The sequence below is a fragment of the Phycodurus eques genome, chromosome 21 (assembly GCF_024500275.1).
Source record: "Phycodurus eques isolate BA_2022a chromosome 21, UOR_Pequ_1.1, whole genome shotgun sequence".
Taxonomy (NCBI): Eukaryota; Metazoa; Chordata; class Actinopteri; order Syngnathiformes; family Syngnathidae; genus Phycodurus; species Phycodurus eques.
The window spans coordinates 12,775,153-12,799,045 of NC_084545.1; the positions used below are offsets into that span (position 1 = coordinate 12,775,153).

The 23,893-nt window shown below is 40.4% G+C and overlaps 1 protein-coding gene across 2 annotated transcripts in view; it reads left to right on the forward strand.

Annotated features, from left to right (window-relative positions):
* The window catches only part of sema5a (sema domain, seven thrombospondin repeats (type 1 and type 1-like), transmembrane domain (TM) and short cytoplasmic domain, (semaphorin) 5A), a 124,244-nt gene extending 100,665 nt beyond the window's left edge, over positions 1 to 23,579 (forward strand). For both annotated transcript variants that reach the window (XM_061666684.1, XM_061666685.1), the window contains 7 exons: positions 1,651 to 1,876; positions 11,510 to 11,719; positions 13,779 to 13,949; positions 14,139 to 14,294; positions 15,728 to 15,772; positions 17,462 to 17,673; positions 22,558 to 23,579. In XM_061666684.1, the coding sequence (XP_061522668.1) occupies positions 1,651 to 1,876; positions 11,510 to 11,719; positions 13,779 to 13,949; positions 14,139 to 14,294; positions 15,728 to 15,772; positions 17,462 to 17,673; positions 22,558 to 22,677 (1,140 nt within the window). In that variant the 3' untranslated portion in view covers positions 22,678 to 23,579. The remainder of the gene's footprint in view (positions 1 to 1,650; positions 1,877 to 11,509; positions 11,720 to 13,778; positions 13,950 to 14,138; positions 14,295 to 15,727; positions 15,773 to 17,461; positions 17,674 to 22,557) is intronic.
* The last annotated feature ends 314 nt before the right edge of the window (positions 23,580 to 23,893 follow it).

Sequence of the window (23,893 nt, forward strand, 5' to 3'; positions counted from 1 at the left end):
GCCGTGCTTTCTCAGAAGCCGCAGGAAGTACATCCTCTGCTGGGCCTTTTTGAGGACGGAGTTGATGTTGTTCGCCCACTTCAGGTCCTGAGAGATTGTAATTCCCAGGAACTTGAAGGTCTCGACGGTTGACACAAGGCAGCTGGACAACGTGAGGGGCAGCTGTGGCGAAGGATGCCTCCTGAAGTCCACGATCATCTCTACCGTCTTGAGCGTGTTCAGCTCCAGGTTGTGTCGCCCGCACCACAGCAGGAAGCCTGCTCACCTTCAGTCGCGTGAGATTTTGCATATAGCGGATTTTGAACAGAAGTACTAGGATTCCTGGATGACAGTCTTCCATCCATCCATTTTCTTAGCCGCTTCTCCTCCCGAGGGTCACGGGCATGCTGGAGCCTATCCCAGCTATCATCGGGAAGGAGGCGGGGTACACCCTGAACTGGTTGCCAGCCAATCGCAGGGCACACCCAAACAAACAACCATTCGCACCTACGGGCAATTTAGAGTCTCCAATTCATGCATGTTTTTGGGATGTGGGAGGAAACCGGAGTGCCCGGAGAAAACCCACGGAGGCACGGGGAGAACATGCAAACTCCACACAGGCGGGGCCGGGGATTGAACCCGGGTCCTCAGAACTGTGAGGCTGATGCTCTAACCAGTCGTCCACCGTGCCGCCTGGATGACAGTCTTCATTGAGAAATTGCCGGAAAAAATATTGCCACGTCAATATTAGGAGACAAATAATATTTATTACTTTCATACTTATGGGGTAAATCTTCAAATCAGTTTGAACTGACACTGGCAGAGAAATATTAGAAAAATTAATTATGGTTGTTTGCATGTTGCATTAATATAGAAATTAACTGCATCATACTGAGAGTTTTGGTTATGTTTATAAACTGCATGGACTATTAGAAATATGAGTATATGATGCAGTTCAGCGACATTAAATATTTTTTTTAACGCAAATATTAGATCCCATTTGATTTTGTAAGTGTATCTAATCTTGTGACCGGTCACACCGCTCTATCTGCCGGGCTCTTATCTTATTTTTCAAGGTCTGGCAGTCACTCAAGGCGCATTCAGCATAAATAAACAAGCCTGCAAGGGGAAAATGGCAGTCAATCACATATACCACCACGAATGTTATTTTCTGACCACTTGTCCTAATGGAAGCTGGTGGAGGGAATTTCAGGCCATACGGCCATAGATTGTCACGACGCTCCTGAATGTGACTCACACTTCATGAGCTTCAGTGATATGTTTTTCCTATTTATTGCCAGATACAGACAGGAGAAAGCGCCTCATTTCCACCTCTGGCCCGAGCCAGCCAAGCGGATATTTTGGCAGGGCAGGTCTCTACATCAGCGGCATAAACCAACCAGAACCAGAATTCGTTGGCTTTAAAGGATGAGCAGCAATGAAATATTTGAAAGGGCTGTTTGTTTCTACGACACCAAATAAGATGTTTCATATCACATTTGTCACTCTGTTTAGGAGCATTTGTCTGGTGTTTTATGAAGCTTGAGAAACACGGCAATAATTTCTGTCTGAGCTTTTCATGCTCAATTGTCACCTTAATGACTCATCATTATCTTTTCCTGCTTACAAAAGAACTCACTGCATAGAAATGTTTTGTCCTCTCATCTGCAGGAGTACCAGTCATGCAACTCCCAGCCTTGTCCTGACCTGAAGAAGACCACTCCCTGGACGCCTTGGACACCGGTTAACATTTCCGACAACGGCGGCCACTACGAGCAGCGTTTCCGCTACACGTGCAAGGCTCGCATCCCGGACCCCAGCCTACTGGAGGTGGGCAGGCAGAGGATTGAGATGCGCTTCTGCTCCAGCGACGGCTCTACCGGCTGCTCCACTGATGGTGAGAAGACATTGTTGTATTTCCCACTGTATGTTTCTGGCTTGCTGCATCTCCACAATCCTTCTGTGCATGTTGTGCACCAAATTGTTCCCTTTGCTTTCAAACTCTTTTACTCTCTCTGTTTAAAAAAAAAAAAAATAGCTCTCATGTTTCAGCTCCTGTCATTTATCAAGAAACCAAAGCATCAGACATGTTAATTAACTTCCAATCCAAAATCCAATTTTTAGATTATAACTCCATCAATCTCTGCCAAGATACACAATGTGGGCAAAGGTATTGAGAGCTCTTCTTAATTAATCAGTGAGCGGTTAGGCTCGACCTAATAATGTTTCCACATACTACTTCTACGCTTCCAACCTTTTCCCCTTTGACACTGCATGCTTCGGACTTGACTTGCTGTAGTTACATTTCCACTGGCTAGACAGGAGATTCCAATTGTGCTCAACTGACACGAAATGGGTGACAAAAATCCCTGCCACTGACGATCTATTAATGGGCCAACATTCCCCCCCCCCCCCCTTTTTTTCTATTTGTTAATCAGTTTTTTTTTAACTGATTAACAAATAGCACAAGACAAAGATAATGACATTCAAAAAAAAACTTCTTTTTTTTTCTGAATTTTATTCTGCCAAATATCAGAATCGGCATCAGCCTAAAAAAATTAATTTCGGTCAGGCCCTCATAATGAAATACAAATGCTTTCGTTAGCGTACTCTGTTGTTGTATAACATCTCTGGACGCTGCAGTATTATACGCCGCAGTTTCCACTTTGCATTTTCTTGCTGTGGCCAACACCCAATACGCCAGGAATGCAGGAGTGTGTCTTTTCCAGACTGGTGCATTTAACAGTGAATGGTGTTCACAATACTACAGTATTTTGTACACTAAATTGAGGCAATTAGTGCCGAGCCGAGGTGGTAAGCAGCATAACACTGCGCTTATTCCCATGAGGCCTTCATAAACTAGACTCTAAGCATTTGTACAAAGAAGGGGCAAATTGGCTTGTTGTTAAGTGCAAGGATTAATATGGGAGGTGAAACATCGCACCGCAGTCAAAAAAAAAAAGATGTGTTTATGGTGTATGTGTTGAAACATAAGGGCTTATTATAATAGCCTGTTCTTCTTTGAATTAGTCTCGCTGGTCCCTCACATGTCCCATGCATCTTGGCTCTTTCTTTTTCCTGCTTCATTATTCGATCTTATGGGTCTCCTCCAATGCTGTCATGAGCACCTTGAGGGTTTGCAAGGACCACCACCGGGCACCTAAAAAAAAAAAACCAAAAAAAACCACTTGTCAGTTTTGAAACTTTAAGACCTATGACAGTCATCCACTCGAGAGCTTTAATTGTCTATCTTGTTCCTCATTACCGGGAGCGTGTGTGCGTGTGTGTGTGCTTCATTTGAAATTGCCACCAGAAGCCTGACGTCAGATCACTTTTATAATCACAGCAAGTGACAAAAGAGGATGGCAGCATGTGTCTCACTTGTAGGATGAATGCAGCCTAAGGGCTATGACAGGCGAATTCCCCTCAGTGATGTTTTGTTTTTTTGTGCAAGGAAAAATGTGAATGAGTTTATTAAGGGGCATATTTTAATAAAGACTGACTTCCTAATTGAATCATTGGATTATATTTGTCAGACATTATCCACTTAAGTGTCCTTTTGGCTATCATTTATATTCCCTTAATACTGGCCTTCTAACCACACAATTATTTAATAAATATTCTTACCATACATCTGCTTCATTTATGCTGGAATCATAAATTATTGTATTTTTAATGGTATATGATAACCAGTCATTCCAGCGATTAGTGGTTTTCTAGTTTTATCTCCCTACTTGAATAGGGTCTTAAAAGATATTACACATAGAAGAGTACTGTAGCTATATATATTCTTTATTGTGTGCTTGTAAACATCTCAATAACAATGTGTCTGCTTAAATGAAATGTAAAGGCAACTGATGGCGGTAAAACCTGAAATTGTAAGGGCCATTTAGTCGCTCAGAAGTCTGAAGAAAGTTATGTGCAAAAAAATTAATTAAAAAAAAGACACCATAAAAGCTTAAGGAATGTGATAAGTATAGAATATGTGTGGAGTGTGGACTAATAATTTTAGTGTAATTACTCGAACAGAAGGCGGCTATTTCTAAAGAACTGCCCCCAGTGGTGTTTATTGCTGTCGACACAATACGAGCTAGGACAGAGAAACAAGGTGTGAATCTCTTTCAGAATTGTATTATTCACGTCTGGTGACGGACTACTGAGTAGAGCCTAAAAAGAAATCATTTCTTTCAGTCCCATCTCGCAAATCCGGAAGGGGAAATCAAATATACGGGCTGGTAGGCAAATGAAAATAGATGTTTATGAGCTAATTGCGTTCACGGTCAGTAGTGTTTCAAGTTTATGGCCTTCATTTTCATTCCTCATTTGAAGCCGATTCATTACAAGGCTCCTTCCTCCTTAACACAATGGCTGGCTGCTCCACTCATCTCCCATCATACTGTCTTGTTTGGGATCTGCTCCGCATCACGCTTCTCAGCCAGAGGTGGGTGTGCTTTTACACATGCGTTTATCAGACATCATGTGATGTGCTCATCAAGAGAAAAAGGGAAAGTATATACAGTATATAGCCTTTATTGCTCTTGACTTACGTCAAGATGCGTATTCATCTTTATTGCAGGAGTTAAATGATAAATATCTGATTCATAAAAAGCTTTAATACCACATAGCCTGCTGTTTTACCTGAGCTGGCTTAGTGATAGCAATACTAATATCATTACTAAGAACGTATCGTGACTGAAAGCACAGGTGTCTAAATCAAGGTCCAGGGGTGTACTAATTTGGCAGATTCTGTGTAAATTGCAAAAAGGGGGGAAAAATGCAATTTTAGCTCACTTTAACCATTTTTTGAGGCTTCATTTTCACCATATCCCTTAACATAAATTCGACAATAGTTGTATGCTACAACATCTGATTGCCGCTATTTTCCATGACTTCTAATTTCAAATTCAGTTTGTTGTTAAAAAAACAAAAACAAAAGTGTAACATTGATGAGGTGATTATACATTTACTATATAGGGTTTTCTGTCATAAAAGCCCTCTGATGGAAACCCTAACTACCATGTGGCCCATTCTGACAATGTAATAATAATCAGTCTATGCTCAGTTATGCACACCGTAGCACGGCATCTTCATTTCATATAAATATTGGACACTTCACTAGGTACACCTACTCAGAATAATGAGACCCAATACAAAGGCTGTATCAAAAACACAAATCAAAATAATGCAATTTTACAAAGAACGAAAGAAGTTGGGAAAATTAAAATGTAATGGTTTGTCATTTTAATATAATAATAATGACAACAACAACAACTTTATTTCTTTAGCACCTTTAAAAACATGTTTGCAAAGTGTTTTGACAGAGCAAGTAGACACACACACACACACACACAGAACTGTAAAATACCCACATCTAATCATATAAAAACAACAACAAAGACGATAAGAGAAGCCCAAGGCAATGCAGGAACCCAAATAAACCCATCTGAGACTAAGAAGGTTGATGCGTAAGTTACATTTTAAAACACAAAAAGAATTTTTGAGGTACATTAATAAGTGATAATCATCAAAATAAAATAAATAAGTCAAGAAATCCGGCACGGTGGACGACTGGTTAGAGCGTCTGCCTCACACTTCTGAGGACCGGCGTTCAATCCCCGGCTCCAACTGTGTGGAGTTTGCATGTTCTCCCCGTGCCTGCGTGGGTTTTCTCCGGGCACTCCGGTTTCCTCCCACATCCCAAAAACATGCGTGGTAGGTTAATTGACAACTCTAAATTGCCCCTAGGTGTGAATGTGAGTGCAAATGGTTGTTTGTTTGTGTGCCCTGTGATTGGCTAGCAACCAGCTCAGGGTGTACCACGCCTCTCGCCCGAAGATAGCTGGGATAGGCTCCAGCGCTCCCGCGACCCTAGTGATGATAAACGGTACAGAAAATGGATGGATGGATGGATGGATATATATATACACACACACACACACCTGAATGGCATACATGTTAGCTTACATGATTTTCTTTTTTTTAAATCATTTACCTTTTTGAATACACAGTATTCAACTTATATTTAGGTTTTCACACCCCGCGCTGTTTGAATCCAACAACCTGTCAGTTCCTTGTGGGCCTCAAACGAATAAAAAAGCTTCAGTCATCAGTCATTTTGTGTGACTACAGGCCAACCCACAGTATAAATGATGACTATAAAAACTAATATCCTTGTCTGATTCAATCAATAGGTCATCATGTAGCAGCAGTAACATTGGTCTTAATGTTTTGAAATTCGACCTCAGTATATTTTATGTTCTCAATTGCGTTCGCGAAGGCCAGCATGGTGTACGGAAAAAAGATACAGCAATGTCTTTGGAAGCTTGAGAGTTTATTTTGTGGTCGGCTCTCTTTAGTGAGCGATGGCTTCATTGTTTCCCCTGGAGAACGTGTGGGATGTCAGCAGGCTTGATGTGTTTCACTTGAGCTGATGTGCTATCAGGGCCAAGACCCTCTTGTGGGCAACAGATTACTTTTCTGCACAGCACAGACTTAGTGGACGCATGCCAGTGCTGACAGATGATAACCGCGGCGCTATCCTTATTGTTCTTTGTTTTCTCTTTTGCTCAGCCAGCACACTTCATTTTATACGGCTGATTCGCTTTTATCAAGAGAGAAAAAGGTTTAGCTTACAAGTTTAAGTTCTTTATCACAGGTCTTCTCCAATGCAACCCTTTTTTAGAACTGCAGAATTAGATGAATTGAGTAAGTGTACATTGGGCTTACCGGAACGACTCATATATTTCAATTATGATGAACTGACTTAATTAATTATATTATGATTAATTAGGAAATTACAGTGGAAAGTACAAAGACAAGCATAATGCGTTCAGTAATCCTGGCTGACCTCCAAGTTTTTCTAATTTCTAAATAATTGATTGAGATTGACGATAAAAAGAATTTCCTTATTGTGAGTTCCGACTTTCATCAATCATAACAGCAAGGGGAATGTTGCAATGTCACATTATTATAAGAAATTGAGTACTCTGCAATAATCTAAAATAAAATAGAACTGTTCACCTGGAGAGGGAACACAAAGGTGTACTGGCATTTTAAAGGTATTGCTGCATCTGTCAGGAGGCATCTTGAGTGTGGTCATTTGTGTCGATTTTCAATATTTTTATTGTTATTTGATACATCCGCATGGCATTTGCTCGGTAAAACTGCTTTGTGTAGCCAGCCGTTTTCCTATACCCCAATTGTTTCTATTTTTTGTTATAACACCCTTCCTTTTGTCCATCACTGGTTCACTTCTTTGGTGGTGTCAAAAAAATGCACACAAAAACAAAAGGCAAAACCTACTTTGGTTTTAACCCTTGATACAGTATGTGGTGATGAAATGCTTTGTCACACATTTATTTTATTTCAGTTTTTTACTTTTGATACACGTTTTACAGAATCCATCTTGGCACTCTCTTGACTGGTGTTTAGGAATAAACCTAGGTCATGTTTTCTCACTTTGTTGCAAACATCAAAGACGAGAAACATCCAGTCTGAAAAAGGTTGGGAGAGGAAAATGTTGTTTTTGACAATAGCACAAACAAATCTAACTTTTTTTTTTTTTTGTCTTATCTTTTGCGCTTTTTTGTTGTTGTTCTTGCACCAACAATGAGGGTGGTGTTTGATAAAGCTGGCAAAGGTGATACATAGGCAATGGACAATCTTGAAAAATGTTCTGGAACTGACTGTTTATGACACGTGCAGTCTACAAAGGTTGAGGTCATAAAGACCTCTTCATGCTTTGCCATTTTACAGGTATACCTTGAAAACCATCAAACTGAGGGCCACATCTGCACAGTGCAGTCCAAGTGCAAATCAGTAACATTTCAAAAGCATACCTTTGGTTTATAACTCAGATTTATTCCCTTGAGCATCTGTTTTCAGACGATTTCCATGCACCTTTAGATGAAATGTTGTCAGTTGTGTTGAGTTACTGTGCAAGTTCTGCAAAACACTTGGTGATGCGTTCAAGGGCCGGCCGTCAGAAGCTGAGTTCAAGCGATTCCCACCAGTCGATCTAATGGACCGCATAAACAATAATCCAACATATGAAAAGAATTGCTGTGTTGGCTTTGTGATTTAATATCTTTGATTTCAGACGTTGGCTTTGATGGAGCCCATATGTGATATGAACCTGATGGTCTAAAAACAAAAATACTAAAGTGGACGAGCAGGCCTCCAACGCATTGTAATGTGACCACCACCAGCTTACATGTTTTTTTTTGGGGGGGGGGATCCTTTGAAGACCAAACTGCTCAGATGTGTTTAGAATGATACAACATTGAGATTTTCTTTTTATAACACTCACAAATTCAAGCAGCAACCAGTAACTGGATGAAATGTTGGTCCATTCTTATACCTCATCAAACTAACTAAATGATTCTAAATGACTGCTTTTTTAATTCATTCATTTTCTTCCACTTATCTGGGAAGCAGCAGGCCAAGTTGGCAAGCCCGGGCTTCCCTGTTTTGAGTCACTACCTTTATACTTCCACCAGGGCGACACTGAGGTGTCCCAGATCAGTTGTGAGACATAGTCCCTCCAGCGTGCCCTAGGTCTACCAGATGGATGTGCTCGGGAGGCGTCCAGGGAGCATCTGGGATAAATGCCAGAGCCACCTCAAGTATATAGTATGTACAAGTAAAGGAGCGGCGACTCTACTGTGCCGTTCAATATGTGGGTCTTAAAGGAGTCTGGATGAAACTCAGCCCACCTACCAAGGAAATACATTTCTGCTTGGATTTGCGATCTTGTCCTTTCTGTCACCAAAGCTTGAGACCATAGGTAAAGATGGGGAGAAAAGTCGATCAATAAATCTTCACCAAGACAATCCAATACAGCAACTGCATTATTTATGGCACTGCATCAGTCCATCTATCAAACTCACCATCAGTTTTGCCCTCAATTGTGAAAAAACAAGACACATGAACACACAGGTAGGACTTGGCTCAATTGCACAATTCACCCCTTTTCTCACTAAGAACCGTGGTCTCAGATTTGGACATGCTGTGTACCATCCCACAGCCTCATTACCTCATCATCTGCAAATAGCAGAGGTGAAATCTTAGGGACATCAAACTGGAAATCCTCAACACCTTGAACGAGCCTAAAAAATCTGTCAACACAGATAAAGATCAGAACTAGTGAGAAAGGTCAGCCTTGATGGAGTCCATCATCCACGGGAACAATTTTGGCTTTATTGCTGGCAATGTAAACCAAGCTCCTACTATAATTATGCAAGGACTGAATGTCATGGGTAGTGGACCACTGACCCCATAATCCTGAAGTATAGAACACAACGAGGGACAAGATTGAATGGCTTTTCTAAGTCTACACTCTCATGAGCGCATTATTGATCAATAGGCAGTGGCGTCTCGTGGGTGGGTGACCAACCCAAGTGGAGCTGTAGCTTCCTGGATTCTTCTCTAGTCCGTAAAGCCACATCCTGTTTTGTTTGTAGCAAGAAAAGCTCCATATTTTCTTTCACTTCCTGCAACGACCAGGCGTCCTATTACGTTTGTCCACGTCATGTATTTCATGGCTATTTGTGAGTCTGCTTTGTTAATTAAGCCCCTGTGCCCTTTTAAAGAGTTTTAATTGCTTTCTCTTTATTTGGCTCTTCGATGAAAAGCTTCCCTTGAGGAGGCTGCAGGCTGGCAGATCTCAGGTCAGCCCATGGATTACTGTTGCACAGTCCCACTGTGGGCAACCACAGCACATCATTTAATAGCATGACACACATATGGGAAATGGTTGTGCTGTTCTGAATCTAGGACACCGCTTTCTCACTCGTGGGCAAACAATATGCGTTGTCAATAAAATCTGTTCATAAATGAAGTTTTGTCAAAATATCACAATTCGAGTCAATATCACTTGCAACCGTATGTGAAGCTCGATAGTCGCTGCCAGTTTGAAAGTGAGAATCAAGTTGTTTGTCTTGGCATTGGCAAGTAAGAAAAGACCAAATTATAGACATTTTCTACAAGACTGTAGTTATCTTGAAAAGTACACATTTAAATGTAATTTCAATACCTAGACTCCACTTATATATAATATGTCATGTTTAGATTATTTTTCCCGACTTGATGTAGGCCTACGCTATTCCATTTTCAGTTCCATTTTAGTTGTTTGTAGTTGTAGTAATGTAGAACTATTGCATCATACTGAGAGCTGTAGCTAATAGCTGGGTTCTAATGCATTACGGAAGGGAGAAACGCAAAGCGTTCGATAAATACCGGTAATAAAAATATTAGAAACAACTCTCATGATGATGCACACTGCTGCAAAAATATACAATTATAATAATGAACCTTGTTAAATGAATACCTCTAACATCATTAGCATTTTGAATATATGCTCCGACTAAACATTTTGATACTGCGCTTTTATTGGCTCTAATTTGTGCAAAAACATTGCACGTTGTGGCCAGTGATCATCTTGTCATGCCCCGAGGAGGTTTAACATTGCGTGTAAAGTGACTCCCTTATGACACTGCTTATGTTAACGTTTGTAAGTGTGCATGTTTGCATTTTTACATGACAATAAGAAGAGAGGTTGCTGTTATGTAAATGCTTGCATTAATAATGCAATGCATAATAATGCAACTCGCCAACAGAAGCAGCACAAGCGGCCGTTCAATATCCGGGCCTTAAAGAAGTCTGGATGAAGAGTATCAGGTCACAGCTGCAGGCGGGTCAGTCAGTAGCACTGCCCGCTTAGAATCGATAAAAGAGCACATGCCTCGACGGGCCCTGTCGGTGCTCACGCCAGCTTGTGAGGTGATGGGGCTGTGAGCTGTTAAGGTCGGCCGTATGAAGAGGTTGGCAACGAGGGCAAGGTAAACTTTACTCCGTCTCCCTGAGAATACAAAGCAGCGCAAATGCTGGAAAAGCAGCCGGGCCGGTAAGGGTAATGAGTGGAGTAGGCAGACGTAAATGGCAAAAACAAAGAGAAGGGGCAAAAATAAAAGGCCTCGAATAAAATGAGAGATGATGATGGAGAGGTTTAAGAGTAAGGAATCTGTCTTGTAATGAACTAGAACTGGATTACTGCCTGTAAAACTCGAATGTGGCTAAGTGTTGAAGGAATGACTCATCTGACAATGGCTCGGACAGTCACTGTAATTTCTTTGCAGGTGATTATCATTCACTCAAACAGATGGCTTCCCATTCCGAGAGACCACACGATTCCTTCCCCATAGCGCTCAATGCCTCTCACTGGCAGAAACATTTCCACAGCACTGATTAATGTACGAGGTAATTATAGTTTAATAAAAAAAAAATTACTCTTTGCACATGAGAGCGTCAATGATGAAAACTGCTGTTTGATGAACATGAGAAGCCGCAGTTATCTCACTGAATCCATCTTCAGAAAATAGAAGTTGGGTCTGTGAGGAGACTGTTAAGACTGCATTTGTGCAGTTGTTCCGAATCCATCATTTCTTACATGGCCATTTCTTTCAAAGTGGTTTCATGACAAATAGTTTTAAATGTGATTTAAATAAACTCATCTGTCTTTTCAATGCTTTAGGTGAGGTTCTTCATCTGGGGAAGATCTCTGGACGCACCATAAATGGCGGCTGGTCCTCGTGGTCTTCCTGGACCCAGTGCAGCCGAGACTGCAGCCGTGGCATCCGCAGCAGAAAACGGGCTTGCAACAACCCAGAGCCCAAGTATGGAGGTCAGACCTGCCAGGGGGCTGCACAGGAGTACCAGGAGTGCAACACCACCCCTTGCCCTGGTAAGGGATACACACCAGATAGAGACGATAAAGACGTACCCCACTGGACATCTTGTAAATATTTTATTTTCTATCTTCAAATACACAAGTACACAATTTTAATGTAATTAGCTACTGTGGGTAGAAATAGAAAATGTGACAACCATACACAAAAATCCTGACAGATTAGCTGTTTCATCAAAACTATGACCAACTAGAATGTCGCTCAGTAGCACGCAATCATCTCAGACCGAACTGTTTGTTATTCAGTTGTTTAGCAGGCTACGTCCTAACTGTTGTTTGCATAGAACTGTAAATTCTGTCCCTCTGAGAAGCAATTACTTACCCTCATTTTCTGTGCTATCCAGATGAATGCACACTTCCCCACCTCCAACCTAAGATATCTTTTTCCCCTTGAGTAAGGGATAAAGAATCGCGGTGCCAAATGACTTGCAAATCTTCCGGAATCACAAAAGAAATCAGACAACGGATTGAAGCTGTGATGAAAACTCCAATTTACACCACAGAATCAAAGAGGCCATCCCTGAGGCGCTCCTCTTTGTAATTACATAGCAGATAAATTATGCTGCCGGCTATGGCAGACCTTGTTCGGTTGTGAAAAGCCCTGAGACGATGCATTTTCAACACATGGCAAAAGTATGCATTCTAATGAACAGAATCCTTTGCTTGATGAAGGAAGTGCGCAGTCTAAATGGAAATGCTGTATGTTCGGCATCAAACGCACAGGTCTTCAGGGCGAAGCAGACGAACAGTATGATGTACTGGATGATTATTAATCTAAAACCCCTTTAGAGAAGGGTTTAGGTTTCTTGCTAATAGCCTGGCTGAGCGTGTAATCTGCAGCACCCTCAATCTGTCTCCCTAAATGCTGCAATGCTGGAGGTAAGCAAAGGAGACAGGGGCGTGAGCAGCCATCAACGCTATTTTTACAGCCTGTTAATTCAGTCCGTGGATGACTGCAATTGCACGCGCATTTTTGGTGCCGGAAAACTTTTACGTCTGATGCTAATACGTGCAGCACATATTGTGAAGATGTAGACTAATCATATCACATCTATAGTGTGGCGCTCTCAGGTTTAAGCAGCAATGAATACTAATCCATCTTCTAATAGCGCTCGTCTGAAAGTGAGACGCGATTTTAGGCATCCCAGCAGACGTAGCGTAGCGTGTGATCCTCCGTTGTCTGATCCTATTCTTTTTAATTCAACACTTTGGAAGAGGAAAACAGGTGTCCTGCCGACCATCCGTCTGGTTTAGAAACAAATGAATCTTGTGTTTTTCTCACAACTTTGCCTGAGATGAGACGATCCGTCATGGAGGGCCGGGAATCGATTTGCGCGTCACTTTGAGATAGAGAAATTACGCAGAGATGACAAAAAGCAACGGCAACTTCTATTACCTGCACAGAGCTGCGAAAGCATCTGCGCGTCTTTAAAAGCACTTCTCAGGTGCTTTTGAAAAGAAGCCAAAAAATGAGGTCAGGATTTATCCATATGATTGGCAAAGGATATTGACTCACTTGTAATTGACCAGGCTGCCCTCATAATTTTTATTTTTGCGTTTAGCAGGAATCTCCTTATCTCTTATTGCCTGCTACATTACACCAACACATTCTAACGAGATCCAATACAAGAGCTTTACAAAGATAATAAGGCTCAGTTTTGACCCCGTCAAAGTGTTATTACGTTAAGAATATGTTTGCAATTTTGTACCTACAGTATGTTTGGGTTACCATGTTAAGCAACTTAAGATGTGCAAATATTAAAACCAGACCTCAATATGATGGACCACAACCGCAATAATAAACAATGTACCGCTTTCAAAACTGAGCCTTTGTTCAGTTTGTTCCGATATATAACCCTTTGCCTGTAGCTGGACTACCACGTAAACCCGCGCGAGCACGGGGGGAAAACTAGCAGAGTGCCCATTTTTATACACACTTATGCAGTATATACTGTAAGAGGAGCTCTTCATCATCATAAGATTAAGAAGAAGAAAGTTTTAACTGTTGTCAAAGGGCTTTATAATAGAGTGAAATGGTCTCGCCTTTGTCCCTTAGTGGATGGAAGCTGGTCCTGCTGGTCTTCATGGTCCAAGTGCTCTGTGACGTGCGGAGGAGGCCATTACATGAGGACTCGAACTTGCAGTAACCCCCCACCTGCTTACGGAGGGGACATCTGCCTTGGGCTGCACACTGAAGAGGCACTATGCAACACTCAAGCCTGCCCAGGTGCACACAAACACCCCCTACATACTCACACACATACACACAAATATCCATCACAGGTCCCATTGCTTATTCTTTTCAGTCACTCTTGGCCATGTGGAGCTCAGTCATGCATAACCAATACATATCCAAGGACCCACACAAACAAAAACACGACACACTTGTGGGATTTGCTATGATTTTTGTTTGCAGAGAGTTGGTCCAGCTGGTCCCAGTGGTCCCCGTGCGACTCCAGGGGGCCCCAGTTGCGTGTCCGTCATTGTGATGTTCTGTTTCCTACTGGAAATCAGTGCACGGGGAACAGCAGTGAGAGCAGGCCGTGCGCTCCTGACTCCAACCTTATACCAGGTACTCATGCACACAGACACCTAAACAAACATAAAAGCATTGAGGATCCATCATTCAGTACCAATGTTTACATATGCCACAACAATCATTTCATTTATTTAATGATAACATACATTATTTATCTCGCTCTGGGCACTTGTGTGATGTAAAAGGTAAGATTCCGCTATAAAAGATGAGTCAAGGCATGCAACGTCTGTCAAAAAAGTCGAAGAAATGGCACCACAAGCCAAATGTACAATGTCTTTCCATCCATCCATCCATTTTCTCCCGCTTATCCGAGGTCGGGTCGGGGGGGCAGTATCTTTAGCAGGGACGCACAGACTTCCCTCTCCCCAGCCACTTCATCCAGCTCTTCCGGGGTGATTCCGAAGCGTTCCCAAGCCACCCGAAAGACGTAGTGTCTCCAGCGTGTCACGGGTCGTCCCCGGGGTCTCTTTCCTCAGCCAATAATACTGATATTAGAGCCCGACTGATATGGATTTTAATAGGCCGATGCTGATTCCGATATTTGGCAAAATAAAATTCCAATAACCTTTTAATCGGAAAATGAAAAAAATATACAATGAATAAAATAACTTATTATTTTGGTCCCTTAATGCCTACAACAATAAAGATATGAATTACAGGCAAAACATTTGACGGTTTTACAATACCTTGTCCTTTATTATTTGTTTAACTTAACAGGGAGAAAAATGTGCAAGAATTTGCAGATTTTTCTGTTTTGTTTGTTTGAATGGCATTATGTTTTTCTTATATTGTAATGTGTTAAAGTGTTTAAAAAAGTAGCTGATTTTTGCCAATTTGAAAAGGGCTAACATCGGTTGATTAATCAGTGGGTCGTAATCGATAACTGCTTGGACAGCCATATCACTATTGGCAGAGAAGTAACATGAAACACGCATTTGCATTGATTTCTTCCACAGCGAGATCATTTAAGCAAGATTAAACATATTAGTCATAAACAACTATTTTCATGCCAAAGTCTAAAAAAATGTATTACTTTGCACAATTCGAGCTCCAGGCTAACTAACACTTCCATTAATCACAAAAGTAAACAATTAGCTGAATCAAAGCTTTTTAAGCATTCTGTATTAATTAGCAAGGATATAATACAAGTCTTACAGAATTACCCATTTTTGTTTATCATCAATCCCCTTTAATGGGAAGGCTTGTCAATTAGGGTTCATTAGAAATGTCTTGTACTTCATTTCCGCTAATGAGGACGTCTACTTTTCGTAAACCACTCCAGGTGCCACTACGGCCATGATTATAGCGTGCAGAGTTTTTTCGGTAATCTCGATCATATTGAAAGCAGCTTTCATCTCAGCATTCGCCAACGGTGATATAATTTGTCACGCGAGCGGGGGCGTGTTTGTGCTGGTTCCGGCCCTAATTCTGATACCCTCGCCTTTTTTTTTCTCTCGTTTTATCAGAAGTCTCCATTGCACGCTCCAGCCAAGAGGAGAGACGCTGTGGAGGTAATAAAAAAATCAAAATAAAAAAATGCATGTGTGTGAGAGAGAAGCCTACATATGCAGCATTCATTTGCAATTCTGCTTAAATGAATAGAAATCCCACTGTAAAAGAAGAATTGAAAGAAAATGCTGATCTGATAATATCTCGCAGTAGTCCGAATTACATGGTGTGCCACACACACACACACACACACACACACACACACACCTTCTCCAGTAATGTATATACTGCAGTAGCACTTAAAATTCAGGTGCCGAAATCCTGAGTAAAATGTACCATAGCTACACAGTTACAGTTTGAGGGGATCAATAAAATCTCTTTTAACCATGTTTATTCCGGCAACAGCTGCAGGAATGCTGATGAAAGTGCTCGAGTTCATAAGAAGCGCGTGTTGGTACGCGACTGGCAGCTGGTAGTCAAGGAATGGGAGGTCACAGCCAAGAACTCAAATTGCTGCTGTCAGCTCTGCCATGTTGATTTAAACAGGAAAGTTAGAGAAGAGGGGGGGGGGGGGGGGGGGGAGATTTGCTTTTTTTTTTCCAAATCTACAGTATATTTTAAAGAATTGTCTGCAATATTGCATATGGAATGAGTAATAACCTATCATGTGAAAACCTTGGCAATTGAGCCAACTCCCATTTGTCTAAAGTCTAAATTCCGTAGTAAGTACTGTAAACCAGGGTTATCATCGTTTTGGATTGTTCATTATAGTTAGCTTTTATTTTGTTTTGGCATTTGATTTTTTAATTCAGTTACTTTTACCTAATTTTTAGAGAGTTTATTTTTTTTTTAGTTTTTATTAGTTTTAGTTTATTTAATACGGGGTATGTCTTGTGTGCAAGATTTTAAAAAGATCATCGTACGTATTGTGCAATAAAAACCCAACAAAATATATCATTAAAAAAATAACAAGCAGGTGAACAACCATCCGCAAATTAAATCCAAATACTGTATAAATCCACAGACTTTGAAGTGTAATAAGTGCAGTGCATGATTCTGCCTCTAAGGTTACAGTAGATAGATAGATAGATGAAAAATGCTTGTGGCTTATTTAGCGTTAAAATCAACCTTGAAAGCTCGTATATGAAATTGATTGAAAAAGATGAAAACAAAGGACATTATTACTAGTTCTTCTAGTTTTAGTCAGTTTTGTTAATGTAAAATGTATTTTCATTTTGTTTTTAGTTTTACTTCAATTCATTGATGAAATGTATAAGTTATGTCGTTCATTTTAATATTATTGGTACGAGCACTGAAATTTGGCCCAAATGGCTGCGTCAAAACAAAATGTCTTACTTCTTGTTTAATTTTGTGCAGGAGTTGTTTAAGCTTTCCCTGATGTCCTGTCATAATTGACATGTGCACTGAATTCCATATTGATCAGTAACACAGGCGTGTGAGAAAACATTGTTTCCAAATTTCCAGGGGATTCGGAATGTTCTTTTTTTCAGGGGGCGGGCATGATCAAAATGCCTAAAGCACTTACATTTTCAGCAGGCCAAATACTCACTGGTGAGTTTTCTGTCGTCGTGAGGGCCCCAAAAAGGCAATTTGTCAAAATAATGAATAATAAAATGCCGATTATGAGAGGGCCTGCCCATCGCCGAGTGACCGGGCTCTAACAAAGCCATCATTAGTGTGATTTGCCACTTCAGCCACCAACTCCCTCCCTCTCGTCCACCTCCATTCAGACTTCAACCTCTTCCACATGATTGCCGTGGGGCTCAGCAGCTCCATCCTGGGGTGTCTGGTCACCCTGCTCGTGTACTCGTACTGCCAGCACTACCAGCAGCAGTCGCACGACGCCACCGTCATCCACCCCATCACCGCCGCGCCGCTCAACACCAGCATCACCAACCACATCAACAAGCTGGACAAATACGACACCGTGGAGGCCATTAAGGTCTGTACTTGATGTTTTCTTAACATTGGCTGTGATGAAGTACACTTCCTGCTGCATGACTCTGACTGTCACACTACCCCCTGCAGAGTGCTGACACCCTCTAGCCTTGTAACAGATTGACAGATGTTGCGTGCACTTCTTTTCGTGTGCTCCTCTGGCGTTTCACTGTCACTTTGTTCTATGTTGGCATCAAACTTCTGCTTTCTCATAATATATTCATACGCCTTGGGACCGTCAGGGAAACACTCACACTATGTCTTGGAGATCTCCCCCTTATGACAGCTTCTGAGCAATATCATTGTGTAGTACCACTGCATTCTTAATTTGTAAAAATATATATATTTTTTTTTTTTTTTTTTTTTGGTAAGACAATGAACCCATAGAGGACTTTATTGTGACAGGATTTGGCTTCGGCCTGTCACGCTTGTATCAAGGACTTTTACGCTAAGCAGTTCAGATCATTCCAGCTCGTTATAGTATTGTTTGGGATCATAAACCCCTATCTGGTTTTGGATGTGTAAGTGATGACAGTACAATCTGTCAATGAATTCTACAAAAGCGAGGAGTCAGTAACCCACTAACAACAATGGAAAAACAGACGTGGCACTTGTCTTTCAAGCAAAGGACAGCAATGAGTCGACACCCATTAGGTACATACAGTAAAACTGGCACATGTCAAGCTGCAATAGAAGCTTTTCCATTGACAAAGGTGTGTACAATTTCTGTTATTTGGTTAGTCTGGGTTCCAATTGTACCAAGCCAAAACCACTGCTTGACTGTTTGGTCGAGCGTATTTTAATTTTTAGAATTTTGCAATTTTAACTTACATGCTAAAGGTAGCGTACCCTGTTGAGAGCTTAAAACCCGACAGTCTCCACTCGAATGTAGCAGTCTATTCCGTTGCTGTTCTCAATTTCCCCTTGGATAACATTTGTCTCCTCAAGAAGTTGTTGACATTTCTTTTCCCCCAATTTCCCACATTGCTATTTTGAAGTATAGCCGTGTACACTTGAGAGAAAGCATGTTAAAAAGTGTTGTACCATACTGCACTGTACTACTGCTTCGTGGAAACAGGGCAAATGCACATTCTTGTCAGTGGTATTTAGATTATAGCTCTCAGGTCTATTCATTTTTAGTTGGAGCATCTCTTATACGACCCCATTTAAACAAAAGTGGTGCAAGCCCCTCTGCAGTTATGGTTACATAAATCAATCAGAAGCCCTGTCTATGATCTCTTTTCCAAGGTGTTTGGTGCAGTTGAGGCCAGTGTTGTGTAAGATGTTTTTTCACAGCAAATGTATCCAACCATGCCATTCAATCAGGCTTGAACAGAAGGAGACCTTCCCCAAACGGTCCCCAAAGTTAGTAACATTGTCCAAATGAAATGTGTGTCACAGGACTTTTGACCATATAGTGTACTTAATCACACGCTACCTTTATTCTTCCATTAACTGATACCTTGCTGTATTTTAGATCTGCAATGATGACCTGGGGGGGGGGGAAGATATTATTACATAAGATACATTTTATAAACTATAAAAAAAGTGAAGACCCAGGGGCTCTGTTAGGCAGAACAGATCCTTTGGCTCAGCACAAACGTCTCCAAGTGTAATTTCATCAAGGTATGAAGGTGTCAGGAGCATTCATCTGTCATGCAATTAAGAGTGAGGAGCATAATTCGCTCTGTTCATTTGCAGACGGAGGCAGATATTAATACAGACAGTCCACATCTTACAAAATTGCAGAAAAAAACAAAAAAACAAAGAATGAATATTTTTCCTCAGGCTTGTTGTGCCTGTCTTCCTAAATGGGTTCAATTATTAAATACACAAAGAAACAATACGCCTCCTTTTGAGGTTTTGTAAGACTGATGAGACCCTAATGCTTAAGTTTACAATAAGAGCTCATACTTGTATGTTAATTCACAAAGCATCATCATCCTGAGCAAAAGGAGAAACTGCATACTGGTAACTTGGTCAAGTGCTGTCCAGTAAATAATAACGAAGCAAAAGCATCGGTGTTGTTTCCTTCCTCTCCTTGCAGCCAGACGTTTCGGTTCTCATGCCCCTGGACGAGCCCGCCATGCACCAGCCTGTCTCTGCTAACATGGGGGTGTCTATGCGGGGCCTGGAGATATTCTACTAACCACTGACCTCTCTACAGCATCCCACCTCTCGACCCCACCCCCGCCCCTTCCCAACAAATTCTCTGACCAAAACCGAATCCACTATTTTCCTCTTCCACCCACACCGCGCCCCTTCCACTTCCTGTGGCACTTCCTGTGCGTGACAGGTTGGATTACAGACTCTTGTTCATGTTCCTCATACTCAGACGCTACCCACCCTCCACCCGAGCATCATGAACGACTCTCACGCCCTCCCTCACCCCTCCACAGCTTGTGAGATTGTCTTTCTCTTTGCGACTGCCTCCATTTGCATGTTTCCTTCCATGTTTGTTGCTCTTGTTTTGTCCTTTTGTATGTTTAATTTGATGTATTGATGCATTTTTAAATGCTCCTCTGTTCATCACTAATGCCAGTACAGCTTGAAGCAATATTTTAACTAATAACTCGTTTGGAAAAAAATAGAGTGCATGTGATTGTGAGATGATGATAATAATAACACCCCAAAAAAATGTAACTCCTATTGTAAATATAATGTACACACCTCAGTTCAAATGCTAAGTTTTTGTGATATATATAAAAAAAAATAAACCATTGTAAATCACCCAAGGCATAACCTGTACAACTTAACATATTCTTTATATTCTGTAGGTATGCTGTTCTTTTGCTGATGAACAGTGTTGTGTTTGCGCCAAAAATGTCTTTTGGAATTATAGCCAAAACGTTCCTGCTTCTGCTAGAAAGTAAAAACAACAAAATGTCAGGAAATGGTGGAAAATGTTTTGGTATTTTTTATCTTGGTCTCATTTTTTCATATCACAAAAATCTGGTATTTGAATAGGAGTGTGTTATCACTGTATTTGCTAAATGTACAAACTTTCAAGCAATGGCTACAAAAATGAATGGCCGATTGTAATACTAGTTGTATTACGGTAAATTAAGTCCTCTTTGTGTTGGTTAATTGCAAACTACTCATCTTATTTTAATTGCTCCAATTCAACATTATTATCCTGAAAAATGCATTTTTAGTCCTTTTTTTTTTTTTTTTTTTTTAAATCAGGACAGTGTGATAACGTTGTTCAGTCAGCATTAAAACAGTACAATTAGTACCGCGATTGCATCATTTAGACGCAATTACATTTACATTTTCCATTACATTACTGTGAATGCTTGATTACTAGGAATCACGCAATCTTTCAGTCAACGCTTTCTCGGTGAGGCAATGCTCATAATTACCCGAGCGCAGCTGTGAAGGAGGAGCCAAGGGGCCTCTGTTGCGGTGATGCAGTACAGTAATGTCTGTGGGGGCCAACAATGTGTTGACCAAATAAATGCGTTGTTTTTTTTTGTCCGTCCCCCCCCCCCAGTCCCCTCGTTGCCTATCAGTGTCGGTAGTCTTATCTGCGGTATACGCAACGTCATCAAGTGTTCAATTACGCAAACCCTCAGCACATACTCCACCACAGACGATATGATTCCATGTTTACAAAGGTCACAGAGATGACGGCCGCGTGACTCTTCCTTCTTGTTAACATTGTTTTATCCTTTGAAAGTGCTTGCAGGCCATATAAACGGCTAATGCTGGTTGTTAGAGATGACACAGACCAATGCACAGTAAGCAATTCAACCACGTGGTGACTGTGCTTTTTTTTTTTTTTTTTTTCTTTTGTGCGAACCCTGTTCCCAATGACCTGACATTGCTTTTTTTTTTCTAAATGGATGTTTCATTTCATGCCTTACAGTTGCTTGACTTTGTTTTTTTTAGGGCCACACTGAAAAGAAAAAGTTGGCAAATAATGACAAAAAAGACGATTTTGGGAGGAAAAAGTCATAATATTACAATATTAGTCATATTACAATAATAGTCATAATATTACAATGACAAAGTCATAATATTAGACTTGTAATATGTTCAGAGTCAACTTTAGATATGACAAATAATGAGGTTGATTTTACAACAAAAACATGGTTGTATGAGAAAAAAAGTCTTACTGTATTATTACAAGAATGAGAAAAAGGAAAAAGGAAAAAATCATTTTGCACATATAAAGTCATGGAAGTAATAGTAATTGTACAAGATACAAGTTGACATATCTCCAAAAAAGACACTTTCACAGGAGAGTAAAGTCATAATCTAAGATTTGTAATTTGATGGCAAATTGACCCAAAAAAATATTTTGTTCTTATGTTATGTTCTTATGTCATTTTTCAATAAAGGTTATATTACATAAATAAGATGAAATATGTGACTAAAGTTGAAATATTAAGAGAGAAAAAGTTGACCTATTACACCTTAAATGTTTGATGAAAAATTGGAAAAAAAGTCATATCAAAAAAGTTGTAATTTTACCAGATTTAAAAAAAAATGCAATAAGTAATAGAAGACTTGGGTGAGGTTAAAATTAACATTATGACACTACAGTTTTATGAGAAAAAAAAAGTTGGATACATAATATATATGAGAAGATTTGGAATACCATGAGAGTGAAGTTGTCATATTTTTTTAAATGAATTTTAATACTGCTAGAATAAAGTCCTAATAATTCAGGAAAAGAATACATTTTTGCAATAGACAAAAAAAATATATTTTATGAACTAAAGGGTTTTTTTTTTTGGTTAGTTGAATTTATTTATTTTTACTATTTTTGACTTTTCAGTTGAGCCCCTGGTGCACCTTCCCATCTTTGAGCTGAATAATTTTTTTAATCATCGCAAGGCAAACGAGCGCACACTAACTCTTCTTTCTTGTTTTGCTCATGCAGGCCTTCAACAAAAACAATCTAATTCTGGAGGAACGACAAAAGTACTTCAACCCACAGCTCACTGGGAAGACTTACACCAACGCATACTTCACCGACCTCAACACCTACGATGACTATTAAACAGGAAGATGCCAAATTCCTGCCCACCCACCCTGACTGGATTTTTCCAGTGTTATATATTGAGATTCGTGAAACCAGGCGTTGGGCTCTCTGAGACTGGCAGCAAAAACACGTGAACTCCTCGTCATGCCAACAGAGGGAGCGGCCCACTCTCTCAGGTGCCTTGCGGTACGCTCGGTAAGCTCAGTTCCCTTTGTGGGAAATGGACGACTGGGTCTCCCCCTGACCAACAACCCGATGAACATGAAAGGGGAATCGGTTTTAACTTTCCTGTGACTCCACGTGAAGAGTGCTACATTTGTAATGAGGCACACAAATTCTGCTTTGCATGACACATCTGATGTCTTCAGTTTGCATGACAGCATTCCATTTGTTTTATGTTTCTTTCTAAGATGACTCGCAAGAATCAGGATGTAGATATTTGAAGTTAAGTTAGTTGTTTTCTGTTGCAGGCTCATGCAACAAGATGTTGAATTGATTGCCTACAATTTTGCTTTGTTTTTCCTATTTACATTTGTCTCAATTGTTAAAAGAATAATTTACGTTTGTGTATTCTGAAGAGTAACTGGCAGTATTCACATCAGCCTGCATACATTTACTCAGTACATTTTGTATTTTTCTGTAAAAAAAAAAAAAAAAAAAAAGAAAATGTTAATGATAACAGTGTTTACTATTTTTTTTGTCCTTGTATTTGTGGCGCAGGATGTTAATGGTATTTGCTGTACAGATGCAGTGTAGCAAACATTATCCTCGCCAACTGGAGTGCTACCCGTCTATACTGCAAGATGAAGTTCAGTCATCAAGAGACATTTATGTTCATAACCAAATATTAGCTTATTCAGTGGTTGAGTTGCAACTAACTCTTTTTACATGTCTGCTTGTGTTGCTGTGCATAAATTAAAAGCTGCTTCATACACAATATGTACTTGTCGGAGTGTTGTGTGTTTACACTTTCAAGTCAACAACTTCATACACTTCATTTGGCACACAATGAATACAATGAGTTCAATTAATACTTGTATTATGACAAAGGTTTTTCTAATGGTTTGGTTGACTCATTTGGCTATGTAAGAGTTCATTTAACACTTTCACATTCTGTTCAGTGTTCCACGATGAACTACTATCACAATAATAAATGGTACATTGATATTGCTCTGACCAAATACTCCAAACTATGAGGAGCAGTCAAAATGTAATGAGCCCAATTCATTTTAAC